The 24,574-nt window shown below is 39.1% G+C and overlaps 1 protein-coding gene across 1 annotated transcript in view; it reads left to right on the top strand.

Moving 5' to 3' along the window:
- LOC135052231 (vomeronasal type-2 receptor 26-like) overlaps nt 1-23,914 on the top strand; it is a 49,684-nt gene extending 25,770 nt beyond the window's left edge. The window contains exons 3-4 of the mRNA XM_063957427.1: nt 11,025-11,148; nt 23,007-23,914. Of these exons, the coding sequence (XP_063813497.1) occupies nt 11,025-11,148; nt 23,007-23,914 (1,032 nt within the window). The remainder of the gene's footprint in view (nt 1-11,024; nt 11,149-23,006) is intronic.
- Nucleotides 23,915-24,574: the final 660 nt, after the last annotated feature.

Consider the following 24,574-nt stretch of genomic DNA (forward strand, 5'->3'; position numbering starts at 1 on the left):
AATATACAGCACAGCCATTTGTGAGACTCTGGACACAGCAAAGACAGTATAGCAAAGTATAGCACAGCACACAGCAACATACCCCTATACACAGTCACTATACAGCACAGCCATTTGTGAGACTCTGGACACAGCAAAGACAGTATAGCAGAGTATAGCACAGCAAAAAGCAGTGTGCAGCATGCCCCTATACACAGTCACTATACAGCAAAGCCATTTGTGAGACTCTAGACACAACACAGCCAGCAAAGCAGAGTATAGTACAGCACACAGCAGCATGCAGCATGCCCCTATACACAGTATTTATGCAGCACAGCCGCTTGTGATCTGGACACAGCACAGCTAGTATAGCAGAGTGTAGAACATCACACAGCAGCTGCAGCATGCCCCCTATACACAGTCACTATACAGCACAACCACTTGTGATCCGGATACAGCACAGCCAGTATATCAGAGTATAGTGCAGCACAGAACAGTGTGCAGCATGCCCCCAATACACAGTCACTATACAGCACAGGCACTTGTGAAACTCTGGACACAGCACAGACAGTATAGCAGAGTATAGCACAGCACACAGCAGCATGCCACCTAAACATAGTCACTATACAGTACAGCCATTTGTGAGACTCTGGACACAACACAGCCAGTAAAGCAGAGTATAGAACAGCACACAACAGCTGCAATATGCCCTCTATACACAGTCACTATAATGCACAGCTACTTGTGCTCTGAATACAGCATAGCCAGTATAGCAGAGTATAGCACAGCACACAGCAGTGTACAGCATGCTTCCAATACACAGTCACTATATAGCACAGTCACTATACAGTACAGTCACTTGTGAGACTCTGGACACAGCATAGCCAGTAAAGCAGAGTATAGAGCAGCACACAGCAGCTGCAGCATGCCCTCTATACACAGTCACTATGATGTACAGCTACTTGTGATCTGAATACAACACAGCCAGTATAGCAGAGTATAGCACAGCACACAGCAGTGTACAGCATGCTTCCAATACACAGTCACTATATAGCACAGTCACTATACAGTACAGTCACTTGTGAAACTCTGGACACAGCGTAACCAGGAAAGCAGAGTACAGAACAGCACACAACAGCTGCAATATGCCCTCTATACACAGTCACTGTAATGCACAGCTACTTGTGATCTGATTACAGCATAGCCAGTATAGCAGAGTATAGCACAGCACACAGCAGTGTACAGCATGCTTCCAATACACAGTCACTATATAGCACAGTCACTATACAGTACAGTCACTTGTGAGACTCTGGACACAGCATAGCCAGTAAAGCAGAGTATAGAACAGCACACAGCAGCTGCAGCATGCCCTCTATACACAGTCACTATGATGTACAGCTACTTCTGATCTGAATACAGCACAGCCAATATAGCAGAGTATAGCACAGCACACAGCAGCATGCAGCATGCCCTCTATACACAGTCACCATACAGCACAGCCACTTCTAAGACTCTGGACACAGTACAGCCAGTATAGTGCAGCACACAGCAGCATACAGCATGCCCCCTATACACAGTTACTATACAGCACAGTCACTATACAGTGCAGTCACTTGGGAAACTCTGGACACAGCAGAGCCAGTATAGCAGAGTATAGAACAGCACACAGCAGCATGCCCCCTATACACAGTCACCATACAGCACAGCCACTTTTAAGACTGACCACAACACATTCATTATAGCAATTATAGCACAGCACACAGCATTGTTTAGCATCCCACCTATACACAATCACTATATAGCACAGCCACTCGTGAGACTCTGGACACAGCACAGCCAGTATAGCAGAGTATAGTGCAGCACGGAAGCAGCGTGCAGCATGCCCCCAATACACAGTCACTATATAGCACAGCCTTTTGTGAGACTCTGAACACAGCACAGCCAGTATAGCAGTGTATAATGCAGCACACAGCAGCATGCAGCATGCCCCCTATACACAGTCACTATACAGCACAGCCAGTATAGCACAGTATAGCGCAGCATACATCAGTATCCAGTGTACCCCCATTTGCAGTCACTATCCAGCACAGGCACTTATTAGTCTGCAGATTCCCCACAGTCACTATAGCAGAGTATTGCACTGTAAACATCAGAATGCTTGAAACTAAAATATTGCAGAGTACCATCTGCAGCACCTAATATAGAATCCAAGTACCATGAGAATCAGATGGCAGAAAGATGATGTTCATCCTAGATGTGGGATCGGAGTTTGGTGATAACACCTGAGCCACGGCTCAGGTGGACTCATATCCACACTGTTCAGAGGGGTGTGCAGTCCGCTCATCTCTAGTTTAATATAATATTGTGAAAAATAAACATAAAATGCAGTATAAAATAGATTGTAATTCAATTTAATGTTATAAAACTCCATCTAAAAATATTGTTATTTTAGAAACTTTATCACTTCAGAAATATAATTTTGTATCAAATATCTAAATCAAATTCAATATTTCTATACCAGAAAAAACATTTTCATATTGAATGAGACTTTCCCAGGGTGTTAATAGTCATCATTAGTAGAAATATACAGAAACATTTCTTTTATTGTGCAGTTTAAGGCCTGATTCTGATGTGGGATTAAGGAAAAAAATAACATAGTCCCCAAATAGCACATGATGCAAAGAAGAAAAAGAGGTGCAACGAGGTAGCTGTATGACTAAGCTAAGCAACACAAGTATGCGGCACAAACACCTGGCCCATCTAGGAGTGGCACTGCAGTAGCAGACAGGATGGCACTAAAAAAAACTAGTCCCCAAACAGCACATTATGCAAAGAAGAAAAAGAGGTGCAATGAGGTAGCTGGATGACTAAGCTAAGCGACACAAGTGTGTGGCACAAACATCTGGCCCATCTAGGAGTGGCACTGCAGTGGCAGATAGGAAGGTACTAAATAAAAGTAGTCCCCAAACAGCACATCATGCAAAGAAATAAAAGATATGCAATGAGGTAGCTGTATGACTAAGCTTAGCGACACAAGTGTGCGGCACAAACACTTGGCCTATCTAGGAGTGGCACTGCAGAGGCAGACAGGATGGCACTTTTAAAAAAATAGTCCCCAAACAGCACATCATGCAAAGAAGTAAAAGAGGTGCAAAGAGGTTGCTGGATGAGTAAGCTAAGCGACACAAGTGTGCAGCAAAAACACCTGGCCCATCTAAGGTTGGCACTGCAGTCCCACTGCACTAACGGTGGATAACGGACACATGTCTCACACCAACATAGCTGCCAAGGCCTCAGTTATCTGCTTTGCAACAGGGTGACTGCTGTCATATTTCATCTTCCTTGCAAAGGACTGTTGGACAGTCATTTGCTTAGTTGAAGTAGTACAAGTGGTCTTCCGACTTCCCCTCTGGGATGACGATCCACTCCCAGCAGAAACAACAGCAGCGGCAGCATCAGCAGTAGGAGGAAGTGGTTATTGATCTTTCCGTATTTTATACTCCAAATTTTTGTTCTCCATTATTTTTCTGAAGTTATATAACCAAATGCAGCAAAGGTGAGCGTACCTCTACACCACACAGGGCAAACCCTGTAAAATGATTTGGCTTAAATATTATACAGCACAGAACAGCACCACTGAACTTATATGGCAGCACCACTGGACTGGACTTATACGACAGTACCACTGGACTGGATTTATACGCCAGTACCACTGGATTTATATGGCAGTACCACTGACCATATACGGCAGTATCACTGGAATTATATGGCAGTACCACTGGACATACTGTATATGGCAGTATCACTGGACTGGATATATACGGTAGTACCACTGGACATTAATGGCAGCACCACTGGATTTATACGGCAGTACCACTGGACTTTTACAGCAGTACCACTGGACTGGATTTATACGCCTGTATCACTGGACTTATACACCAGTACCACTGGATTTATATGGCAGTACCACTGGACATATATGGCAGTATCACTGGAATGATATTGCAGTACCACTGGACATATACAGCAGTATCACTGGACTTATATGGCAGTACCACTGGACATATACAGCAGTATCACTGTACTGGATTTGTAAGGCAGTACCACTGGACATATACGGCAGTACCACTGGACTTATACTGCAGTATCACTGGACTTATTCAGCAGTTTCACTGGACTGGATTTATATGCCAGTACCACTGGATTTATATGGCAGTACCACTGGACATATACGGCAGTATCACTAGACTGGATTTATATGGCAGTACCACTGAACCTAAATGGCAGTATCAAAGGAATTATACGGCAGTATCACTTGACTGGATTTACACAGCAGTACCGTTGGATTTATATGGCAGTACCACAGGACATATACGCCAGTATCACTGGAATTATATGTCAGTACCACTGGACATATACGGCAGTATCACTGAAATCATATGGCAGTACAGCTGGACATATATGGCATTATCACTGGAATTATATGGCAGTACCACTGGACATATACAGCAGTATAACTAGACTGCATTTATACGGCAGTACCACTGGACATGTACGGCAGTACCACTGGACTTATATGGCAGTAACACTTGACTTTTATGGCAGTATCACTGTACTGGATTTATAAGCCAGTACCACTGGATTTATACGGAAGAACCACTGGACATATACGGCAGCATCACTGTAATTATATGGCAGTACCACTGGACATATATGGCAGTATCACTGGACTGGATTTATACAGCAGTATAACTAGACATAATATGTGGCAGTACCACTGGACTTATACGGCAGTATCACTGGACTTATACAGCAGTATCACTGGACTGGATTTATACGCCAGTACCAATGGATTTATACGGCAGTACCACTAAACATATACAGCTGTATCACTGGAATTATATTGCAGTTCCACTGGACATATACGGTAGTATCATTGGACTTATATGGCAGTGTCACTGGACTGGATTTATACGCCAGTACCAATGGATTTATATGGCAGTATCCCTGAACTTATTCTGCAGTATCACTGGACATATACGGCAGTATCACTGTACATATGCGGCAGTACCACTGGACATATACGGCAGCACAGGGACACCACCACTGGACTGATGCAGCACAACACAACACCACTGCAATGTGCTGGACTTATAGAGCAGCAATGGGCATATGGCAGCAGAGGACACCACCACTGTGACTGGACTGATGCAGCACAAGACACTACCAATGTACTGATGCAAGGACAACACAGCACCACTGGACTGAACTTATACAGCTACATTGAACATATAGCAGCAAAGGACACCACCACTGTAACTGGACTGATGCAGCATAAGGCACTACACTGGACTGAGCAGCACAAGACAGCACTGGAATCGCCACCCCACTTTCCCTCTCACACAGACACTGATGACGGAGACACGTACTCTCGCTACACTCTCCAATATTGGGGTGAAAATGGAGGCGATGCGCGGCTCCTTATATGAAATCCAAAACCCGTGAGAGTACGACAGCGGGATGATGACATTTTGCTTCGTTCTGGTTTCCAAGTTAGGCAGGAAAACCCGAGCCGGACTCAGATCCAGGCTCGGGTAGTGAAGTTCGGGGGGTGCGGTTCTCAGAGAACCGAACCTGCTCACCTCTAATCATTACACCCACAAAGCACAATGCAAGTGATATGAATGAATTACTCATCACACATTCATTAATAAGTCAACCAGCGCTAGCAGCAGCCTCTGCACAGGGATCTGCTTCTGATACTATCAATAAGAAGCACAGTCAGCAGGACCAGATTTTACCCCCATTTTGCCTTAACAGTTGCTTAACTGCAGTTCCCCCCTACCCTCCGCTCTCATTGACCAGATATAGGGGGTGATTCTGACCTGATTATTGCTAAGCGGGCGATCAGCAATAGACTGCGCATGCATATGCACAAATATCCATACACGCCTCAGCCAACAACAATGGGCATCGCCAGTCAGTCACAGGATGGTGCAAAAATTTCATTTGCACGGGCGTTTGCAAGGTAATTGACAGGAAGAGGCCGTTTGTAGGTGGTAACTGACCGTTTACTGGGATTATCCAGAAAAACGCAGGCGTGCCCACACATTTTTAGGGAGGGTGTTCCTAAAGCATTTTAGGAGGGCTGTCAGCTCCGGCCCCAATTAGGCTGCTCTCATCGGATTGTAGGAGTAAGTCCTGGGCTGTGAAAAGACTGCACACACTGGATTGTACTGCGTACACATGCGATCGAACACTTGCATGGCAAATTTAAACTCCCCCTTGGACAGTGACTATCTGAAAGCAGGAAAGCAAAGTTAACAGCCCAGCGATCAGGTCTAAATCACCCCCATAGTGTGTACTGCACTGATGATGGAAAGTGAGTTTGTGGCTGTGGTGTACAGATTAGCCTCGGCCCCTCTCCTATACAGTCTGTCCACTTTACTATTCCTGCCTCTGTCTCCTGCCCACCTCTGTGACATCTGTGTCTTACCCCTCCCCCACATCCATGTCTCTGCCCCCTCCCCTTATATATGTCCCCCACCATATCTGTGTCCCTGCCCCCACCCACCCTTGGGGTGAGAACCAAGGAGGTAAGGAGCCCTGCATTTCTCTGAATCTCTGGCCACTGCAGAACTCTCTCCTAACCTTTTTAAAAAAGGCAATTTTGCAAGCTGAGTTCACTGCGCTTGTGAGCACACTGTAAATGTCTTTTTTGCCCATTTATTAGAAATGCCCTATAACACATTTTAGCATATATTATTTAGGAGTCTCTGTTAGATACATACTGGTTTATTTAGAATTAGACACAAGATGTTTTCCTTAAAATGTTATATGTTGTGCTTATCCAATAAACGCAGCACAAAAAGGGTTTGCTAATTTAACTGTGAATTAAGTAGAGGTGTACACTTTTGCAGATATGCCTTTCACTTCATATGTGGTTTTAATGAGAAAACTCATCAACAGATTTTTCAAGATCTTACCAATCAGAGCAAATATTCTCTGGAATGATTAGTTGTGGGCTGGTACCCATCATGAAAGGGAAAAAAAATTATCTTTCTGAAATTAAGTGTACAATAACTTGGGGAAGTAATCATTTAAAATAAATATGTCAATGGTCTTTGTTTTTACTGTTACATTATTGTCTACAGTATGTGGGATTACAAGTCCCAGAGAGCCCCAAACTTTAATACATATTCACACAAGAGTTTCTGTAATGGAATCTACTACAACCATAGGGTTTATTACCATTCATAATACTTGTACATCAGAGAGCTAATTAAATATCATAGTTCCATTAATAATACCATGACCATTCTCTACAAGGTATATTCTCTACACAAAAAATCTAAATGTAAAGCTAGTTTGTGCATTGGGCTCCAAATTGCCTTTATTCCCAGTGTTGAAAGGCACTGTCTGACATGATATTGTGTGCAAGTCATTAAAATAATGCTCCTCCATTCTATTGATGGTGACTGTATCAGATTGAGTCACGGTAGCGGGGTCAATAATGTTGGGCAATTATTTGGGGCCTGACCAGATGTTATAATAATGTTGTTTCATTCTGGTGTAGAGTTGACTCATCAGCAGTGGGTCTCTTTTTTCCAGGCATCGGCAATTGCAGGAGAAGCTGAAGCAGAATAAGTTCTTTGTGTCATGTGCAAATTGAGCTGACAACTTGCTCACAAAGAACTCTTTGCATCTCTTAAAATCTGTTTCAGTTGGAAAGATATTACCTACAGTATGACTTCAACCTAGGATCAGGCATTATTTCCAAAATATAGTGATCCAGTTGCAAGATATTTACAATCCATTGGTTCTAGCAAAGCGAATAAAGAACTTGATTTATAAATCCAACATATTTGGAGGAATTTCTTTTTTTCATCAGTATCTCTAGGTGCTTTTCTGGTAATATAATTATGGAATCACCTGACTCGGGCTGTAAGTGTCTGAACTCACTTCTTTGGTTACTACTTCAAATGGTTTTAGTAGCTTGCTTAAAAGTATTCTCCACTGTGCTGGATTAGGGTACATTCCCCTTTCTCTCTGTATATCATGGGTTGTCATGGGTATGTAATTTTGCTATGACAGTCTTTCATTTTTCTAACAGGTTGATACTGGTATGGCTCTTACTGAATATGGTGATACAGAGAGTCACCTGCCTGAGAATGAGATGGTGTTGTGTGTTAGATGCTGCTGAATCTGACACATCCACCCAGTGGGCTGTCTGTGTCCTGTAAGCTTTAGTTTGACTAATACAACTTGTCCACCTATCTATGTGAATAGTGGGTACAATGTTTTTTCCAGGAATGTATTTTTTTAAAGCCTCCTGGTAAAGGTGATGATTTGCTGTTCTGGTAAAATGGAATCAAGATAGAATTTGGTATCTGATAAACAGGTCCTCAATTACTGTTTAAAACCAGATGCATTAATGTCAGATACTGGATGCAGATCTAATACTTGTATAGCCATCATATCTTCAGAGATATGCTCTGCAACTGGATGGCAGTTTTTATACTTGCTTCCTCTTGCAAAAGGATTGTTCACTGTCAGTTGTTGTTTGAAACTACTAGTCTTCTTGGCCCCCTTCTGGGATTAACACTAGCTTTACTGGATATAATGTCATACCTCCCTTTATTGATGGGGGTCAATTGATCATTGGCTTTTTCCTTTCATTGTTTCAAGATTTAATGATGTTTTTGTCTATACTAGTGTTAAACTATATGTTTTTTTAAAGGTGACAAGGATTATGGGTAGAACAAAGTATAACAATTACATACACTGCCAAAGTTACTGTTTATTGAACACTCTTTCAGCAAGGTACCTAGTGTTTCCATAGGAAAACATTGCGGTTGTAGTGGTGGATGAGAATCCGGGCACCAAACACTGAAGTTTAGTTAACTTAAACAAATTATTATAAAATACAATAACTTATTTTGAAAACAAGAAGAAATAAGAATCAAACAGGGATGAAACTTTCATCCCTGTTTGATATTTTCATGCAAGTTTTTTTTTTTTACTCACATACCATTTTTTGCAAACTTTACTTTGCCATGTACAAGAAACATTTTTTACAATTGGGGCAGATGTCTTTGGTTTTATTTTGGTTACAGAATCTAGTACTGTCTGCGAGTTGCTGGTCTTCCTGAGGAAGAATCATCAGCTGGCCCTTGCATCCCAGGAGGGCTAACTTTGCAATGACAGCAAGTATGAGTTTTATGCCTTGATATCTTAGAGTTTGTCATTAGCTTGTAGATTTTATGGGCATTTATCATAGCTAAATCTAAGAAAATGAAAAGAAAAAAAAATACACAGGCCAGCACCTTGCAGGAGCATGTACACTGCACTTTTGTGTCATCTGGTCTACAACATCAACACAACATTATCTGTTGTTGTAAAAATGTACAGTTTCAAGAGTCTTTTTCTCCTCTGCATCATCTATGAGGACTCCCCTAAAAGAGTGCTGAGGATCAACACGTACTTGGTGACCTTGCCATGAAAAGGTGTCAATGTGGTATATCATGGTACAAGTGGCATATTGATGCCCTGAATCAGGCAGAAGGACAGACTGACTTGTAAATAAAGCCACAGCACACCAATCTCAGCAAATTACAACTTGCATGTGGCTGCATTGTTGCAGCTCAGCTCAACCCTGTCGGCGTGGTCTGTAACTACGCACCATCAAGGAAATTAGCTCAACTCAACAAAGTGGAAATTGCACTTTCTCAGAACCACAGAGAATTTTTGGAAGCCAGAGAGTTATTCTCCTCTAGACATAATATATGAAATATAAACCTATGCAGCATGTGCGATCAAGTCACTTCTTATGATAATGTATAAAAGCAGATACATGCAGAGTAATTGCTTACAGAAGGTCTATTTTACCAAAAATATCTGGTTTATCAACATCAGACATGGTATTAGTTTACAAAACAAACAAGTAACTAAATAAATTTAAAAAATTACCTTGTTACTGCAACAAAACTTAGGAATGACCATATAAACCACTCCTGGTAAAGAGAAGTTAAAAATTAAAATTAGATTTTCTAATGGTTTAAGAAAATATATAATTTTTTATACAATAGTCCAAATTATTAAGTCATAAAAATTCATAGCCATAAGTTCCTTTTACAACAGTGCAACAATGTGGAAAAGGGTCAATTGATCACCCTCGGTAAACCTAGTGTTCAGAATCACCGCCATCAGTAGTAGCAGCAGATGCCTTAGCATGAAACAATTCTTTTGGGGACTCCTGTATAGGGGTGGAGTCAGGTTCGTAAAGTGGATACATGAGGATTACCTCTAGTCATTAATGAGGAGCTTGATGATGAAGGTGTTGGCAGTGGAGACTGTACAGTATGTTTTACAGTATCTTATTCTGTCACAGGAGCTGAGTTCTGCAGGAGAATATCACACTGCAGCACCCGGCTTCAGTTGGTATTCGGTCTCTAAGTTGACCACACTTAGGTCGACCAGTATTGGTCGACATGCATAAGGTTGACAAGGTTTCTAGGTCAACATGGTCACTAGGTCATCATATTCTAGGTTGACATGATAAAAGGTCAACATGAGTTTTTCACAATTTTTTTTTTTTTTTTACTTTTTCATACTTTACGATCTACATGGATAACAATTGGGAATGGTAACCTGTGCCGAGCGCAGTGGTAGTGGACCGAGGCACCTTGCCTGAAGCATGGCAAGTGAAGCAAGCCATGCAAGGGGACACAGTGCACTAGTTTGGGTTCACGGTCACTTTATGAATAAAATTGTCATTTTTTTTAAACTTATGTAGATCATTTGTCATGTTGATCTTGTACATGTCGACCTAATGCTTGTGTTAACCTATTTTGGGTGTAAACTTAGTTACTGTCAACCAATAGTGGCCAACCTAGACACTATCGACCTAAGTGTGGGCGACCCTATGAACCACACCCCTTCAGTTACTCGGCATGGGATGCCGCTGGTCCAATGTCTACATGTTTAGAAATACAAGTAAAATCAGCGCAGTTTGTAGGAGCAGTTTTGATAATTTTGTTTTCTAGATTCCACTAGGATTGTGTACTGCAGTCTGTCTTCCAGGAACCAGACGGGTGCTAAAGAAAGACTCTCAAACCTGTTGCTGTGACTGTATCCCATGCTCAGAGGGAGAAATATCCAATGTGTCTGGTAATAATATTATTTAATTATTTGACTTTCCTTCAACTCCATTTCCATGCATGGAGGGAAAATAAATAATATATTTGACTGATTTTATAATTTACAAGTGTATAACTTTCACATTTAGCAAAAGTTATATATTAGCTTAAAATGAAAGAATATAGTTGGAATAATTGAATAGCTCATCTTTATAGTTAATGACTACAAATGTTCCTAATCATCCCTGATCATCCCCGATCATTATATGTAAACACTGCAATAAGATCTGGTACATGGATACGTTGCTATGATAGAGTATAATAGCAATCTTGTTGCCTGTGTATTTGTCTGCTGATGCAGAATCACAGACCCAGATCTAAGAGTTTCCAATATCTAACTACTGTGAATTGTCATTGACTTGAGGTTCAGATCTGAGGCAAGACCCTTGAGCTTGACTGATGAGGATCAGAGGACCTTAGAGTTTGATTATAACTACTGACCACATAAATCAGAGTGATGCAAAATGCAGAAAATTACTCTGGACCACTTGAGGCAATGACCAGTAAACTGGAATCCACCAGCCATCCACTGGAACCAAGGATAGGAACTAATCTCTTGAGCTGAAACCTAGGTCATTGGTGATGGAACCTGCTAACAGGAACTCAGGAAATTGCACTGCCTGTGAGCCTAATTATAAACAGATAAATCGGGCACCTCCCGGGAATCATGGTAGGTCACCTGGATGTGTACCCTAATTAAGGGACACTACACCGGAATCCACACCATTAGAGTCCAGGACTGGCCAAACTACTGGAAACTCAGCACAGACCTCGGCTACTAGTAAATGGAACCTACAGAAAGAATCACCAGAATCAATAGTACCACTGATAGTCTGGTATACTAGAGTCTGTTTCAGAAGCTTGTTTAAAGTCCAGTGTATACTTGCTGATAGGTAAGGCAGAGATGAGCACGGATTCACATGTGTAGTCAGGGAAAGCAGCAGGATGCTGTAAGCAGTGAGCTAGGAGCAGGTCTGTAGGGACCCTCAATGCGCAGGAGAGATGACAATGTAAGTAAATTGCTTGAAGTCTCAAGGAAGTATCGAGTACCAGCAATGAAACTAGCCATATGACAGTAGTCCAGGCTGGAACAGTACAATTAATACTGTTTACTTTGGGCAGATGGTGGTAGCGCTGCAAGGAGTACAGGCTGTGAGTGACAACAGGTTATTCAGGCCGATGGCAGAGGCATTAAACACTTGTGGATATTTTCAGGAAAAAGGTGGTAATGCAGCACACAGGCAGATAATAGAGGTACTGGGCCCAGGCTGTTAACCGGAGCACTGGTACATGCTGATAACAGGTGCACTGAACACAGGCTGGTAACAGGACCACTGAGTACAGCTACATGAACTGCACCAGGTATGACTGGGGATCAGAAAGTACTGTACATACACTGTGAAGTGAGTTATTAGGACAAGGACTGAATCACAAGTGCAGCTTTAAAAGGGGCACTCCTGGCTGTAGGGTGCAGCATTCAGATTCTGACTGTATGGATCAATCACCTGACTGCAATATGGCTGCACACATGTTGTTCAGGAAAAGAAAATAAACAGAAGATCAGAAACCCTGCAGAAAGCCAGGAAAGATACAACCAGAATGGGATAGCATCAGACCAAATACGACAGACTAGGAGCCCAGTTTGTTACATGAATAACGGCATCAGTGTTGTCTTGATCCTGAGTGATTTGGGTGTAAAACAGAGTTGATAAGAAAAACAACCATATGGCCTTTCTAAAATGTAGTATTATCCCCAATATCTGATACAGTTAAGGTCTGATTCAGAGTTGGATGCTGCAGTGTCTGTGTCTGGGTCTATTGCCAGAATTACTCTGAATTTATGAAAATGCCAATACTATTTCTTCCCTGTGCATCTGTGCGTGTATGGACTTAGACACCCACTTGAAGCAGCTGGTAGATTTTCCTTGCTTAATATTTACAGCCCCGGCCCCCAGTCCTGCCACAGACTAACAGCAACATCAGGCTAATAGGAGTTCAAATAGGCCTGGCATATGGAAGCATACACTGTGACGAGTGTAGGGTTACAGAGCTACTGTATATGCTCATCATTAACTTACAAAATCTAATTACTTTTTACCTTCAGTGCATATAATGTTGGCTGAGCTGAATAGAATCCAGATATTGATGGTTGTTGTTTTTTAAAGTCCTGGAAGCTAAATTAGGTTAGATTACTGATGAATTTACTATATCTAACAAGTTTTGGCTTATAAACCATCAATAATTTCTACTGGAAATGAATTATATATATATATATATATATAAATATTTACTTTATATATTTACTGTATATATAAATATATATATACATATATATATATATATATACATATATATATATATATATATATATATACATATATATATATATATATATATATATATAGGGGCAAAAAAGTATTTGGATAGCCACCAATTGTGCAAGTTGACCCACTTAAAAAGATGAGAGAGGTGTGTAATTTCCATCATAGTTACACTTCAACTGTGAGAGACAGAATCTAAAAATAAAACCTAGGAAATCACATTGTATGATTTTTAAACAATGCATTTGTATATTCTTGAGGAAAATAAATATTTGGACAATCAAAAAGTTTAACTCAATACTTTGTAATATAACCTCGGCTGGCAATCACAGAGGTCAAACATTTCCTGTAGTTCTTGACCAGGGTTGCACACACTGTAGCAGGTATTTTGGCCCACTCTTCCATGCAGATCTTCACTAGATCTGTCATGTTTTGCGGCTGTCGCTGGGCAACATGGACTTTCAACTCCCTCCACAGATTCCATTGGGTTGAGGTCTAAAGACTGGCTAGGCCACTCCAGGACCTTGAAATGCTTCTTATGGAGCCACTCCTTAGTTGCCTGGGTGGTGTGTTTGGGGTCAATGTCATGCTGAAAGACCCAGCCACATTCCATCTTTAATGCTCGTACTGAGGGAAGGAGGTTTTTGCCCAAAATCTCACAATACATGGCAACATTCATCCTCTCCTTAATACGGATCTGTCATCCTGTCCCCTTTGCAGAAAATCAACCCAAAGCATGATGTTTCCACCCCCATGCTTCACAGTGGGTATGGTGTTCTTGGGATGCCATTCATCATTCTTCTCCCTCCAAACACGGCGAGTGGAGTTTATACCAAAAGTTCAATTTCGCTCTCATTTGACCACATTACATTCTCCCAATCCTCCTCTGGATCATCCATATGGTCACTGGCAAACTTTAGATGGGCCTGGACATGTGCTGGCTTAAGCAGGGGGACCTTTCGGATGCTGCAGGATTTCAATCCATGACGACGTAGTGTGTTACTAATGATAACCTTTGTGACTGTGGTCCCAGCTCTCTTCAGGTCACTGACCAGGTTCCCCTGTGTAGTTATGGGCTGATTCCTCACCCTTCTCAAGATCATTGATACCCCATGAGATGAGATCTTGCATGGAGCTCCAGGTCAAGGAAGATTGTCAGTGATCTTGTATTTTTTCCATTTTTTAATAATTGCGCCAACAGTTGATCTCTTCTCACCAAGCGGCTTGCCTATTTTTGAGTAGATCATCCCAGCCTTGTGCAGTTCTACAATTTTGTCCCTGGTGTCCTTAGACAGCTTTCTGGTCTTGGCAATGGTGGAGAGGTAGCAGTCTGACTGTTGGAGGGTGTGGACAGGTGTCTTTTATACAGATAACCAGTTCAAACAGGTGCCATTAATACAGGTAATGAGTGTAGGATAGAAGAGCTTCTTAAAGAAGAAGTAACAGGTCTGTGAGAGCCAGAAATCTTGCTGCTTCGTAGGTCTCCAAATATTTATTTTCCACAAGAATATACAAATAAATTGCTTAAAAATCATACAATGTGAATTTCTGTTTTTTTTCAGATTCTGTCTCTAACAGTTGAAGTGTATTTATGATGGAAATTACAGACCTCTCATCTTTTTAAGTGGGTCAACTTGCACAACGGTGGCTGTCCAAATACTGTTTTGCCCCACTGTGTGTGTGTGTGTGTGTGTGTGTGTGTGTATATGTATATATATATATATATATATATATATACACACACACACACACACAAAAGTCAGAACCCGGCACTCGTCTCCTTTCCTTAGTGATATGCTGCGGTGCCCTCCTAGGGATAATCTCACACAAATGTAGATAAGGCTGCAATGACTTCTTTATTATATCAATCCAACCTGTTTCGGGCAACAGCGCGTCCAGACTAAGTCAAAGTCTTGTGAGTGCCACCGTACCACATTATCTATCTATCTATCTATCTATCTATCTATCTATATGTCTGTGTGTGTGTGTGTGTGTGTGTGTTACCAATACTGCACTTGTGACTCTTAGTGCAAATACTCTTTTTAGGGATGATCTAATAAATTCAGCTGCTAAATGCCTGAAGATGGTCCTCTGCCAGATGGGGACCCTCTGATAGTAGAACTATAGTATGGATATCTTCAGGGGCATCTATTGTACATGCAAATTTTGTTGGTAACCGATTGGCTTCAATACAAATGGTATCTTCATATGACCACTGACCTTGCACACAATTTATTTAATACATGATTTTAAAACATTAAAACATTAAAAATAGTTTTTCAATTCATACAATACAATTGTTTAGTTGACAGTCTATCTTGTAGATCCAATTTTTTTTGTTAACATCGGATCTTGCAACCCGCATATCACCCAACACATTGTGTCAATGCTGACTTCATTAGGGGTGTCCTCAAAGAGGAAGAAAATCAAGGCTTATTACAACTGTCACAAATTCTTACTTTATATAATCCATACTTATTAACACATATTTAGCATAGGTCTTCAGGTTCATATGATGAATAGCTAGTGTAAATATCTTTCAGAATTTAGTTTTTCTCTATAGTTGCAACATTTATTTGTTATAATCATAAGACTCAGGAACATTGAACCAAACCATATAGAATGAAATCAAGGAAGAAAGTGAGAGACAAGAAGATACAGAAGTAGAAAACATACAAACATTTGACCTTTCTCTCTAATTGAAAACATCAATTATCTCCAGTGCTTGGTCATCAGCCACACTTTGCTAATCAATATTTACAAATGCTTTACAAGAAATACAAGTAATAAAAGTGTATTCCACATTATGAGGTTTCTGTCTTCAATATATTATTTTGATATGTCATTTCATTCAGGGGTTTAGTACATATTTATTTTCAATTTCCCCCATTTATGTATTAACAACAAAAAATATTGGCAATTATTTATAGTCTGAAGGCCACCAGTGGTACATGTACTATTTTACTTACTGTTCTCAGAATCACACTGATCTTACTGTGCATTCACGTGGGGACTAATTTCTCTATGCCCATGGACAGATTAGGTTAATCCTAATTATTAAACAAAGTTTGTTAGCAAAAATTGTTTCATCCACATACAGCAATGTTCTATCATATACCCAAGATTCACAAAAATAGGAACTCTCCTCCAGGAAGGAGGATCATTTCCGGCATTGAATCATTAAGTGGCAATTTATCGCACTATCTAGATCTTAAACTTCAGAAATATGTGAAGCAACAAAAATAATTCCTCAATTACTCCTCAAGACTACTTAATGAATTAAAAGGAATAAAATGGGAAAGAGATTTCAACTGGCTCCCTATGGATTTTCAAGCCCTTTATTCCTCGATTCCACATGAGAAAAATTTAGAAGCCATCAATAGAACATTAGCGCAAGATGAAAGCCTCAGTGAAAAAGAGAGAATTTTTATATCCAAGAGTATTTGTTACATATTGGAACATAACTATTTCAAATTTGAGGATGGTTATTATGTACAGTGTCAAGGGACAGCAATGGGCACTAAATTTGCACCAGTGTATGCTAACATTTTGATGTGCCAGTGGGAAGATTAATATATCTATGGAAGAGCATATGAAAACAACATTATATTATTCCGAAGATACATAGACGATTTGATACTCATTTGGGTGAACAATGGAGCAACCATTGAATTTCCTGAAGTACATTAATGTAAACAGGTACAAGCTTAAATAACTTATAAGGAGGATGAGAAAGTAATAGACTATCTGGACTTAAAATTGGAAGGTCTTGTTTCTATGAACATCAAAACAACAAAGTTTTTTAAAGAAACTGATGCAAACAGTTATATCCCAGTCAAAAGTTGCCATCTGTCAAGTTGGAAGTCAAATGTACCGTATTCACAATTCTTAAGGATAAGGAAAAATTGTACCAATGATGAGAATTATGAAGCCCAATCAAAAGTATTGGCCGACAAGTTTACATCAAGAGGATATGAGACCTTTAGAATTGAACAAGACAGAAAAAGAGCATTTGAGAAGAACAGAGATGCACTTTTAATCCAACAGTCCAGAAGTAAAACAGAAGACTTAAGGGCCAATCCATTTAAAACTCAATATAACAAAGAAAATGGGAAAATTAGGAAGGTTATCAATAAGCAATGGGAATTATTATTGAAAGATCTGATCCTGGGCCCGCATCTTCCAGAAAAACCGATCATAGTATACCGGAAAGCTCCGAATTTGAAAAACATTTTGGCTTCAAGTACACTTCGAAAGATAAAAGAAACATCAAAAAAAGAAGGAGCAATTTTGTAAGCATTAAACCAGGTTGCTATCCCTGCAATAAATTCAAAATCTACAAACATATGGAGAAGAACCCACTGATAAAGATCCTTGAAACTGGAAGAATATGCAAATGCAAAGAACGTTTGAATTGTAATTCAACATGTTAGTTACAGAATCACCTGTGGATGTGGCATGTACTATATAGGGAAAACAAAGAGAGCCCTGAAAATACGTATTTTATAACATTTAAGGAATATCAAATATAAAGTACTGACGCACAGTCTTCCAAGGCATTTCATGGAAAAACATAACTCACATGTGAGTGATTTGAAGTGTACTATATTAGAGTATGTCATAGAAGACCCTATAGCATAGGTTCTCAAACTCGGTCCTCAGTGCATGTTTTGCAGGTCTCCTCACAGAATCACAAGTGAAATAATTAGCTCCACTTGTGAACCTTTTACAATGTGTCAGTGAGTAATTAATACACCTGTGCACCTGCTGGGTTACCTGCACAACATGCACTGTGTGGGGTCCTGAGGACCGAGTATGAGAACCTGTGCCCTAGAGGGGATGGAGAATTACAACTTTCTAAACAAATGTCCTTTTGGATTTTTTCATTGTATTCTTTAACACCTAGAGGCCATAATGAAGGGATATATATATATATAGTCTCCTTCATTTAAGTTCTAGAGTGGGGCTTTAATACTAACAGCAATGAGAGAGATATAGAAAGCTGAAATTTGATTGAAAGTTACAGTTAATAAGGAATAACTAGTACGAGTTTTAGTGGATTAAGGACGTAAATGGCTAACCAAATTACATTATCTTAAACTGTTTAGGAGTACCACCATTACAAATTTTGGAAACAAGACTTTGATAACTGGCTATATTAATACCCCCCCCCCTTTTTTTACTGCTTGATAGTCAAAATAATATTTTATGCCGAACAAATAAATAAATTTATGATGAAATCCATTTCTTTTTGAAGTAAATAACTTTATGTTGTTGGTGTTGTGTATGCATGTATCAGTTAGTTGGTAAATTAAGGAGGGTACCATGTCTTATACAAAACAAAGGTCTATAAAGACATCTATATAAGGGTGTCTATTTACAAGAAATGTAATGCCATTATTGTAATGATACTGTGATGTCCATTTATGGTAATTATTAGTAGAATCCCATATGAAGGATATATAAAAGGTTCTGTTATCCATTGCACTAAGAGGAAATTAGATATTTGTGACTAGAAGAGTACAAATATTTAAAGTAAAGATTCTAGATTGCCCATTAAGTTTAATATAAGGTTTTTTATTTCATTTTTTATATAAGAGCGTAAGCTCCAAGGAATAAGACATACTGCACTAAAAGTTACCAGGGAAACCCGATGCTGGCCGTGGAACACAGCGCTGATGTATCCTGGTACACAACTAGGAAGTAAAGACTACTGATACGAGCGGCTTCCAGCAGCGGCACCAGCCACGGACAGAGTCAAAGGACTTAGTCCGTTACTGGCAAAGATGGATTTTGAGTATTACTAATGCCACTAGACCACCAAGGTACCATTAGATCACCAGAGAAAATAGATTACCACTACAAAAAAATAGCACATGACGCATGATCAGATATAAAGAAAAATACAAGAGGAAGGAAGGAAGGAAGGAAGGAAGGAAGGAAGGAAGGAAGGAAGGAAGGAAGGAAAAGGAAGGAAGGAAGGAAGGAAGGAAGGAAAAGGAAGGAAGGAAGGAAGGAAGGAAAAGGAAGGAAGGAAGGAAGGAAGGAAGGAAGGAAGGAAGGAAGGAAGGAAGGAAGGAAGGAAGGAAGGAAGGAAGGAAGGAAGGAGAAAAGATTGAGAATGAGGTTTGGGGCACAACAAGGAAGTAATATCCAGTACTAATTGAAACACAAATGGGTCATTATACCCGTGTTTACGTGGTTTGATTGATTTAAACGCTTATTTTAAAGATTATCCATGCCTAGCTTTAGTAAAACCCCTGAAGTGTTTTAAAAAACGAGATACAGTATATAGATTAAAGGTACTTTAAAGTAGTTATTGGAGACTCCTAATTAAGCACCAGACAGGAAGTGACATAAGAGATATAGGGGTTTAAATAGAGGAGTCTATACACCAGACATCCATTTCCACCTGGACTGCATGAGGGAAAGAACAGGAGAAAGGCTCTTGTTAAAGGTTAGTCCTGATCAAATTTATAATAATAACTGGGTGCCTTTAGAATTTGGTTCACTGAACCTGTTTTCACTTATCTGATCTCTAATATTATATGGGAATATTTATAATTCACATTTTTTGATTACACTAAGAAATAAAGTAAGCAATATAAACATGATTAATTGCTATTTTCCAATTAGATTGTAACTTCTGATCAGAGATACAGTTATTACAGACTGACATAAAAGCACATTGTACTTTATTATTTAATAGTAAATATATGGGTGAATAAGGATACTTAATATTAAAAATGAATATTAAAAAGAAATAAAAAACACTAAGATTATTATATATATAGATATATATATATTAATAACAGTATCAAGAGGATAATTTGAAAAGGCACAAAAGACATTTTCCTTAGAAGATATAAGTCATTCAAGGTGAGTCATTTTTATTTAGGATTATTATAATAATTATAAAATAAATTTTTGCTAAAAATCATTGTTTAGTAATTAGGAATAACCTAATCGGTCCATAGGCATAGAGAGATTAGTCCCCACATGAATACAGTAAGAAAAGTGTGATTCTGAGAACAGTAAGTAAAATAGTAAATGTACCACTGGTGGCCTTCAGACTATCAATAATTGCCAATATTATTTATTGTTAATACATATATGAGAAAAATTGAAAATAAATATGTACTAAACCCCTGAAAGAAATGATATATCAAAATAATATATTGAAGACAGAAACCTCATAATGTGGGATACACTTTTATTACTTGTATTTCTTGTAAAGCATTTGGAAATATTGATTAGCAAAGTGTCGCTGATGACCAAGTACTGGAGATAATTGATGTTTTCAATTAGAGAGAAAGGTCAAATGTTTGTATGTTTTCTTCTTCTGTATCTTCTTGTCTCTCACTTTCTTCTTTGATTTCATTCTGTATGGTTTGGTTTAATGTTCCAGAGTCCTATGATTATAACAAATAAATGTTGCAACTATAGAGAGAAACTAAATGCTGAAAGATTCTTGCATTATCTATTCATCATATGAACCTGAAGACCTATGCTAAATATGTGTTAATAAGTATGGATTATATAAAGTAAGAATTTGTGACGGTTGTAATAAATCTTTGATTTTCTTCCTCTTTGAGGACACCCCTGATGAAGTCAGCATTGACAAAACGCATTGGGTGATATGCGGGTTGCTAGATCCAATGTTAACAAAAAAATTTGGATCTACAAGATTGACTGTCAACTAAAGAAAGCATTCTGCTAATGTCTTGTATGGATTGAAAATCTATTTTTAATGTTTTAAAATCATGTATTAAATAAATTGTTTGCAAGGTCAGTGGTCATATGAAGATACCATTTGTATTGAAGCCAATTGGTTACCAACAAAATTTGCATGTACAATAGGTGCCCCTGAAGATATATATATATATATATATATGTACCAGGAGATTGAAGCTGCACTCACAGACTTATAAACACCAATTAGATCCCCGGCGAAGACAAAGAGTCAGACAACCAGGGTACCATTCCGACGTTTCATGTCCATTTATGACATTTTTTCAAAAAATGTCATAAATGGACATGAAACGTCGGAATGGTACCCTGGTTGTCTGACTCTTTGTCTTCGCCGGGGATCTAATTGGTGTTTATAAGTCTGTGAGTGCAGCTTCAATCTCCTGGTACATGCAAATCCACAGAACTGCACCACAGCAGCTGGTAAATATTGTTGGAGTGCCGGACATTCGTTTAGTCTATATATATATATATATATGTATTAGGACAGTTAGAAATCTGTTAAAATCTTGTATAAGGCCATTCAAGGGTGTAAATGCTGATTTACATACAGGACTAAAAACAACACTATAAAAAGACATTTCATACACTTTAAATGAAGCCACTGCGGCCGCTATACTTAATCCACAACCTACATACTTATTACACCATTAACGTACAGAGTCCCGTACCATGTACAGAATTTGCATACAAACGCCGCACTGGCTGTACAAAGTACACGCAGCGCGCACACACCCAAAGATACACCGTGAACCCTTAACAGCTATGCATGTGATAGTAATACACTTTAAACCTTAGCAGGGAAAGGAAAACTCGACACCAGATTGTATTTAAAATGCCGGGTTCCAACACCACAACATATTATTACTGAAAGGCGGTTACAATAACAAAGCAATACAATACAAAAGAATAATGGCTATAGTCAATGGTACATACCTGTTTGGATTTCACCACACTACCCAGTCTGGTCCTCGGTCAGCTAATAGATAACTTTTATAGTTTTGTGTGACCAGGCCTGCAGCTGGCTCCTTTTATACAATCTTCCAAAACTTAGCACAATGGATACGGTAATCTCTTTGTCCATTGGACACAGGGATGGTCATTTACAGTGCAGGAGAGGTCATAGGTTGGTTTGAATAGGTGGGCGATGTCTGTTCAAGATGCACTTGTGGGTGGTTTCCTCTGGGTTCCTGCCGCATACCTAATGTATAGTAAATACAGTTTATATGTATATTATGCTCCTGCACATAACTATTCACAGAAACGTGCAATCTTCTGCAAACCAACACCGGAATATTACCCTTAAAATACCCTACAGCTTTAGACAAAACACCACCTTATAACCTTGTTCTGTCCCCTCCTATCCTGTAAAGGTGAATCCCTTTGTTCTGTCACCATTTAAACTGTTGTAACTTGCTGATGTGGTGCAGTGAGACTATGTGTACATTGTGCACTATTTGGATTAAATATGTAATGTGTTTTGTTAGCTTTTCCATACATTCACAAACTCTACCGTAAATACCCATACCACGCGCTAATGCACAGGACCGCGGGAGTGACCATACGTAAATTGTGAATATGTGCACGCACGGCAGAACCAGTGCATGCACGGAGACCATCTGTGTGTAGTTTGTACGTGATGTGTGTACTGCAATATTTTTTGTCTTTGACAAGGGCATAACTGGGCTTGAGAGATATTAATATTAATGTGTTATTATTACATGTTATCGTAACATTATTTTCCCTATTCCTTTTTTAGACAGTAAAAGCTGCCTGAAATGCCCTGATAATGAATGGCCTAATGAATATAAAGATGATTGTCTTCCAAGAACAGTAGAATTTCTATCATACACAAAAGACACAATAACTATAATTTTTACTTCAATATCTGTCCTATTTTTTATCTTAGCCATCTTTATAATTGCAATATTTGTTTCATACCGGGATTCTCTAATAGTAAAAGCCAATAATAGAAACCTTAGCTTCATCCTTCTAATTTCTCTTAAGATGAGCCTACTCTGTGTGCATCTGTTCATCGGTCATCCAGTGGACATCACCTGCATGCTACGCCAAATATCCTTTGGAGTACTATTCACTGTGGCCGTGTCTTCTGTTTTGGCCAAGACTGTCATGGTTTTCATTGTTTTTAAAGCCAATAAACCTGGAAGTTCATGGACAAAATGGCTGGGTGTTAAATTGCCAAATTCTATAGTGTTGGTCTGCTCATCTGTTCAAGTTCTCACCAGTGCTATTTGGTTGTCAGTTTCTCCTCCCTTTCAAGAGTATGACAGGGATACTTATACTGGAATTACTATAATTCAATGTAATGAGGGTTCTGTATTTGCTTTTTATTTAATGTTGGGGTACATGGGGTTCCTGGCAGCTCTGAGTTTTGGTCTGGCTTTCATGGTGAGGACATTACCTGACATGTTTAATGAAGCCAAATACATCACCTTCAGCATGCTGGTGTTCTGCAGTGTCTGGATCTGTACCATCCCAGCCTATCTGAGCAGTAAGGGGAAAAACATGGTCAGTGTACAGATTTTTGCTATACTGGCTTCAGTTATTGGAATACTGAGCTGTATATTTTTCCCTAAATGCTACAATATTCTCCTGAGACCTGAAATGAACAGTAAGAGAAACCTGTTAGTGAAAAGTTTTTCATAAATGTAATACATGTTCTTAAATATAAAATTATACAATATTATATAAAATTATAGTGAAAATTTAAAATGGCTTGGAATATAAAATGATAAATAGGATACCATATATTGTCTATATACATGTTACTAAAGTAAACCTGGGTGTTGAATAAATAATAAAATAATGGCCAGATTTATCAAGCCTTGGAGAATGATAAATAGCATGATGATAAAGTACCAACCAATCAGCTCTAAACTGTCACTTTTCAAACACAGCCTGTAACACGGCAGTTAGGAGCCAATTGGCTGGTACATTATTATGTTGCTATTTATTACTCTCCATATCTTAATTGTACAAGTACTACAGCAGTGAATAAGAGTTTGTCAAAATTTGACAATGGACTACATTACTGCATATGACTCAGATATTTTTTGGACAGTATATTATTTACAATACAATTAAGAAGAGTTAATTCAGGAGTTTTCTTTGATTAAAATGTAGGATGTATTACACAAGAAAAAGTCAAGAAAAATGTATTAATTACAATGTTTAACAAACTAACCCAGTGGTTCTCAAACTCGGTCCTCAGGACCCCCCACGGTTCACTTTTTCCATGTCACCCAGCAGGTGCACTGTGTATCACCAACTGTCACATTTTAAAAATCTACAGGTGACCTGCAAAAC

The sequence above is a fragment of the Pseudophryne corroboree genome, chromosome 1 (assembly GCF_028390025.1).
Source record: "Pseudophryne corroboree isolate aPseCor3 chromosome 1, aPseCor3.hap2, whole genome shotgun sequence".
In the NCBI taxonomy this organism is placed as follows: Eukaryota; Metazoa; Chordata; class Amphibia; order Anura; family Myobatrachidae; genus Pseudophryne; species Pseudophryne corroboree.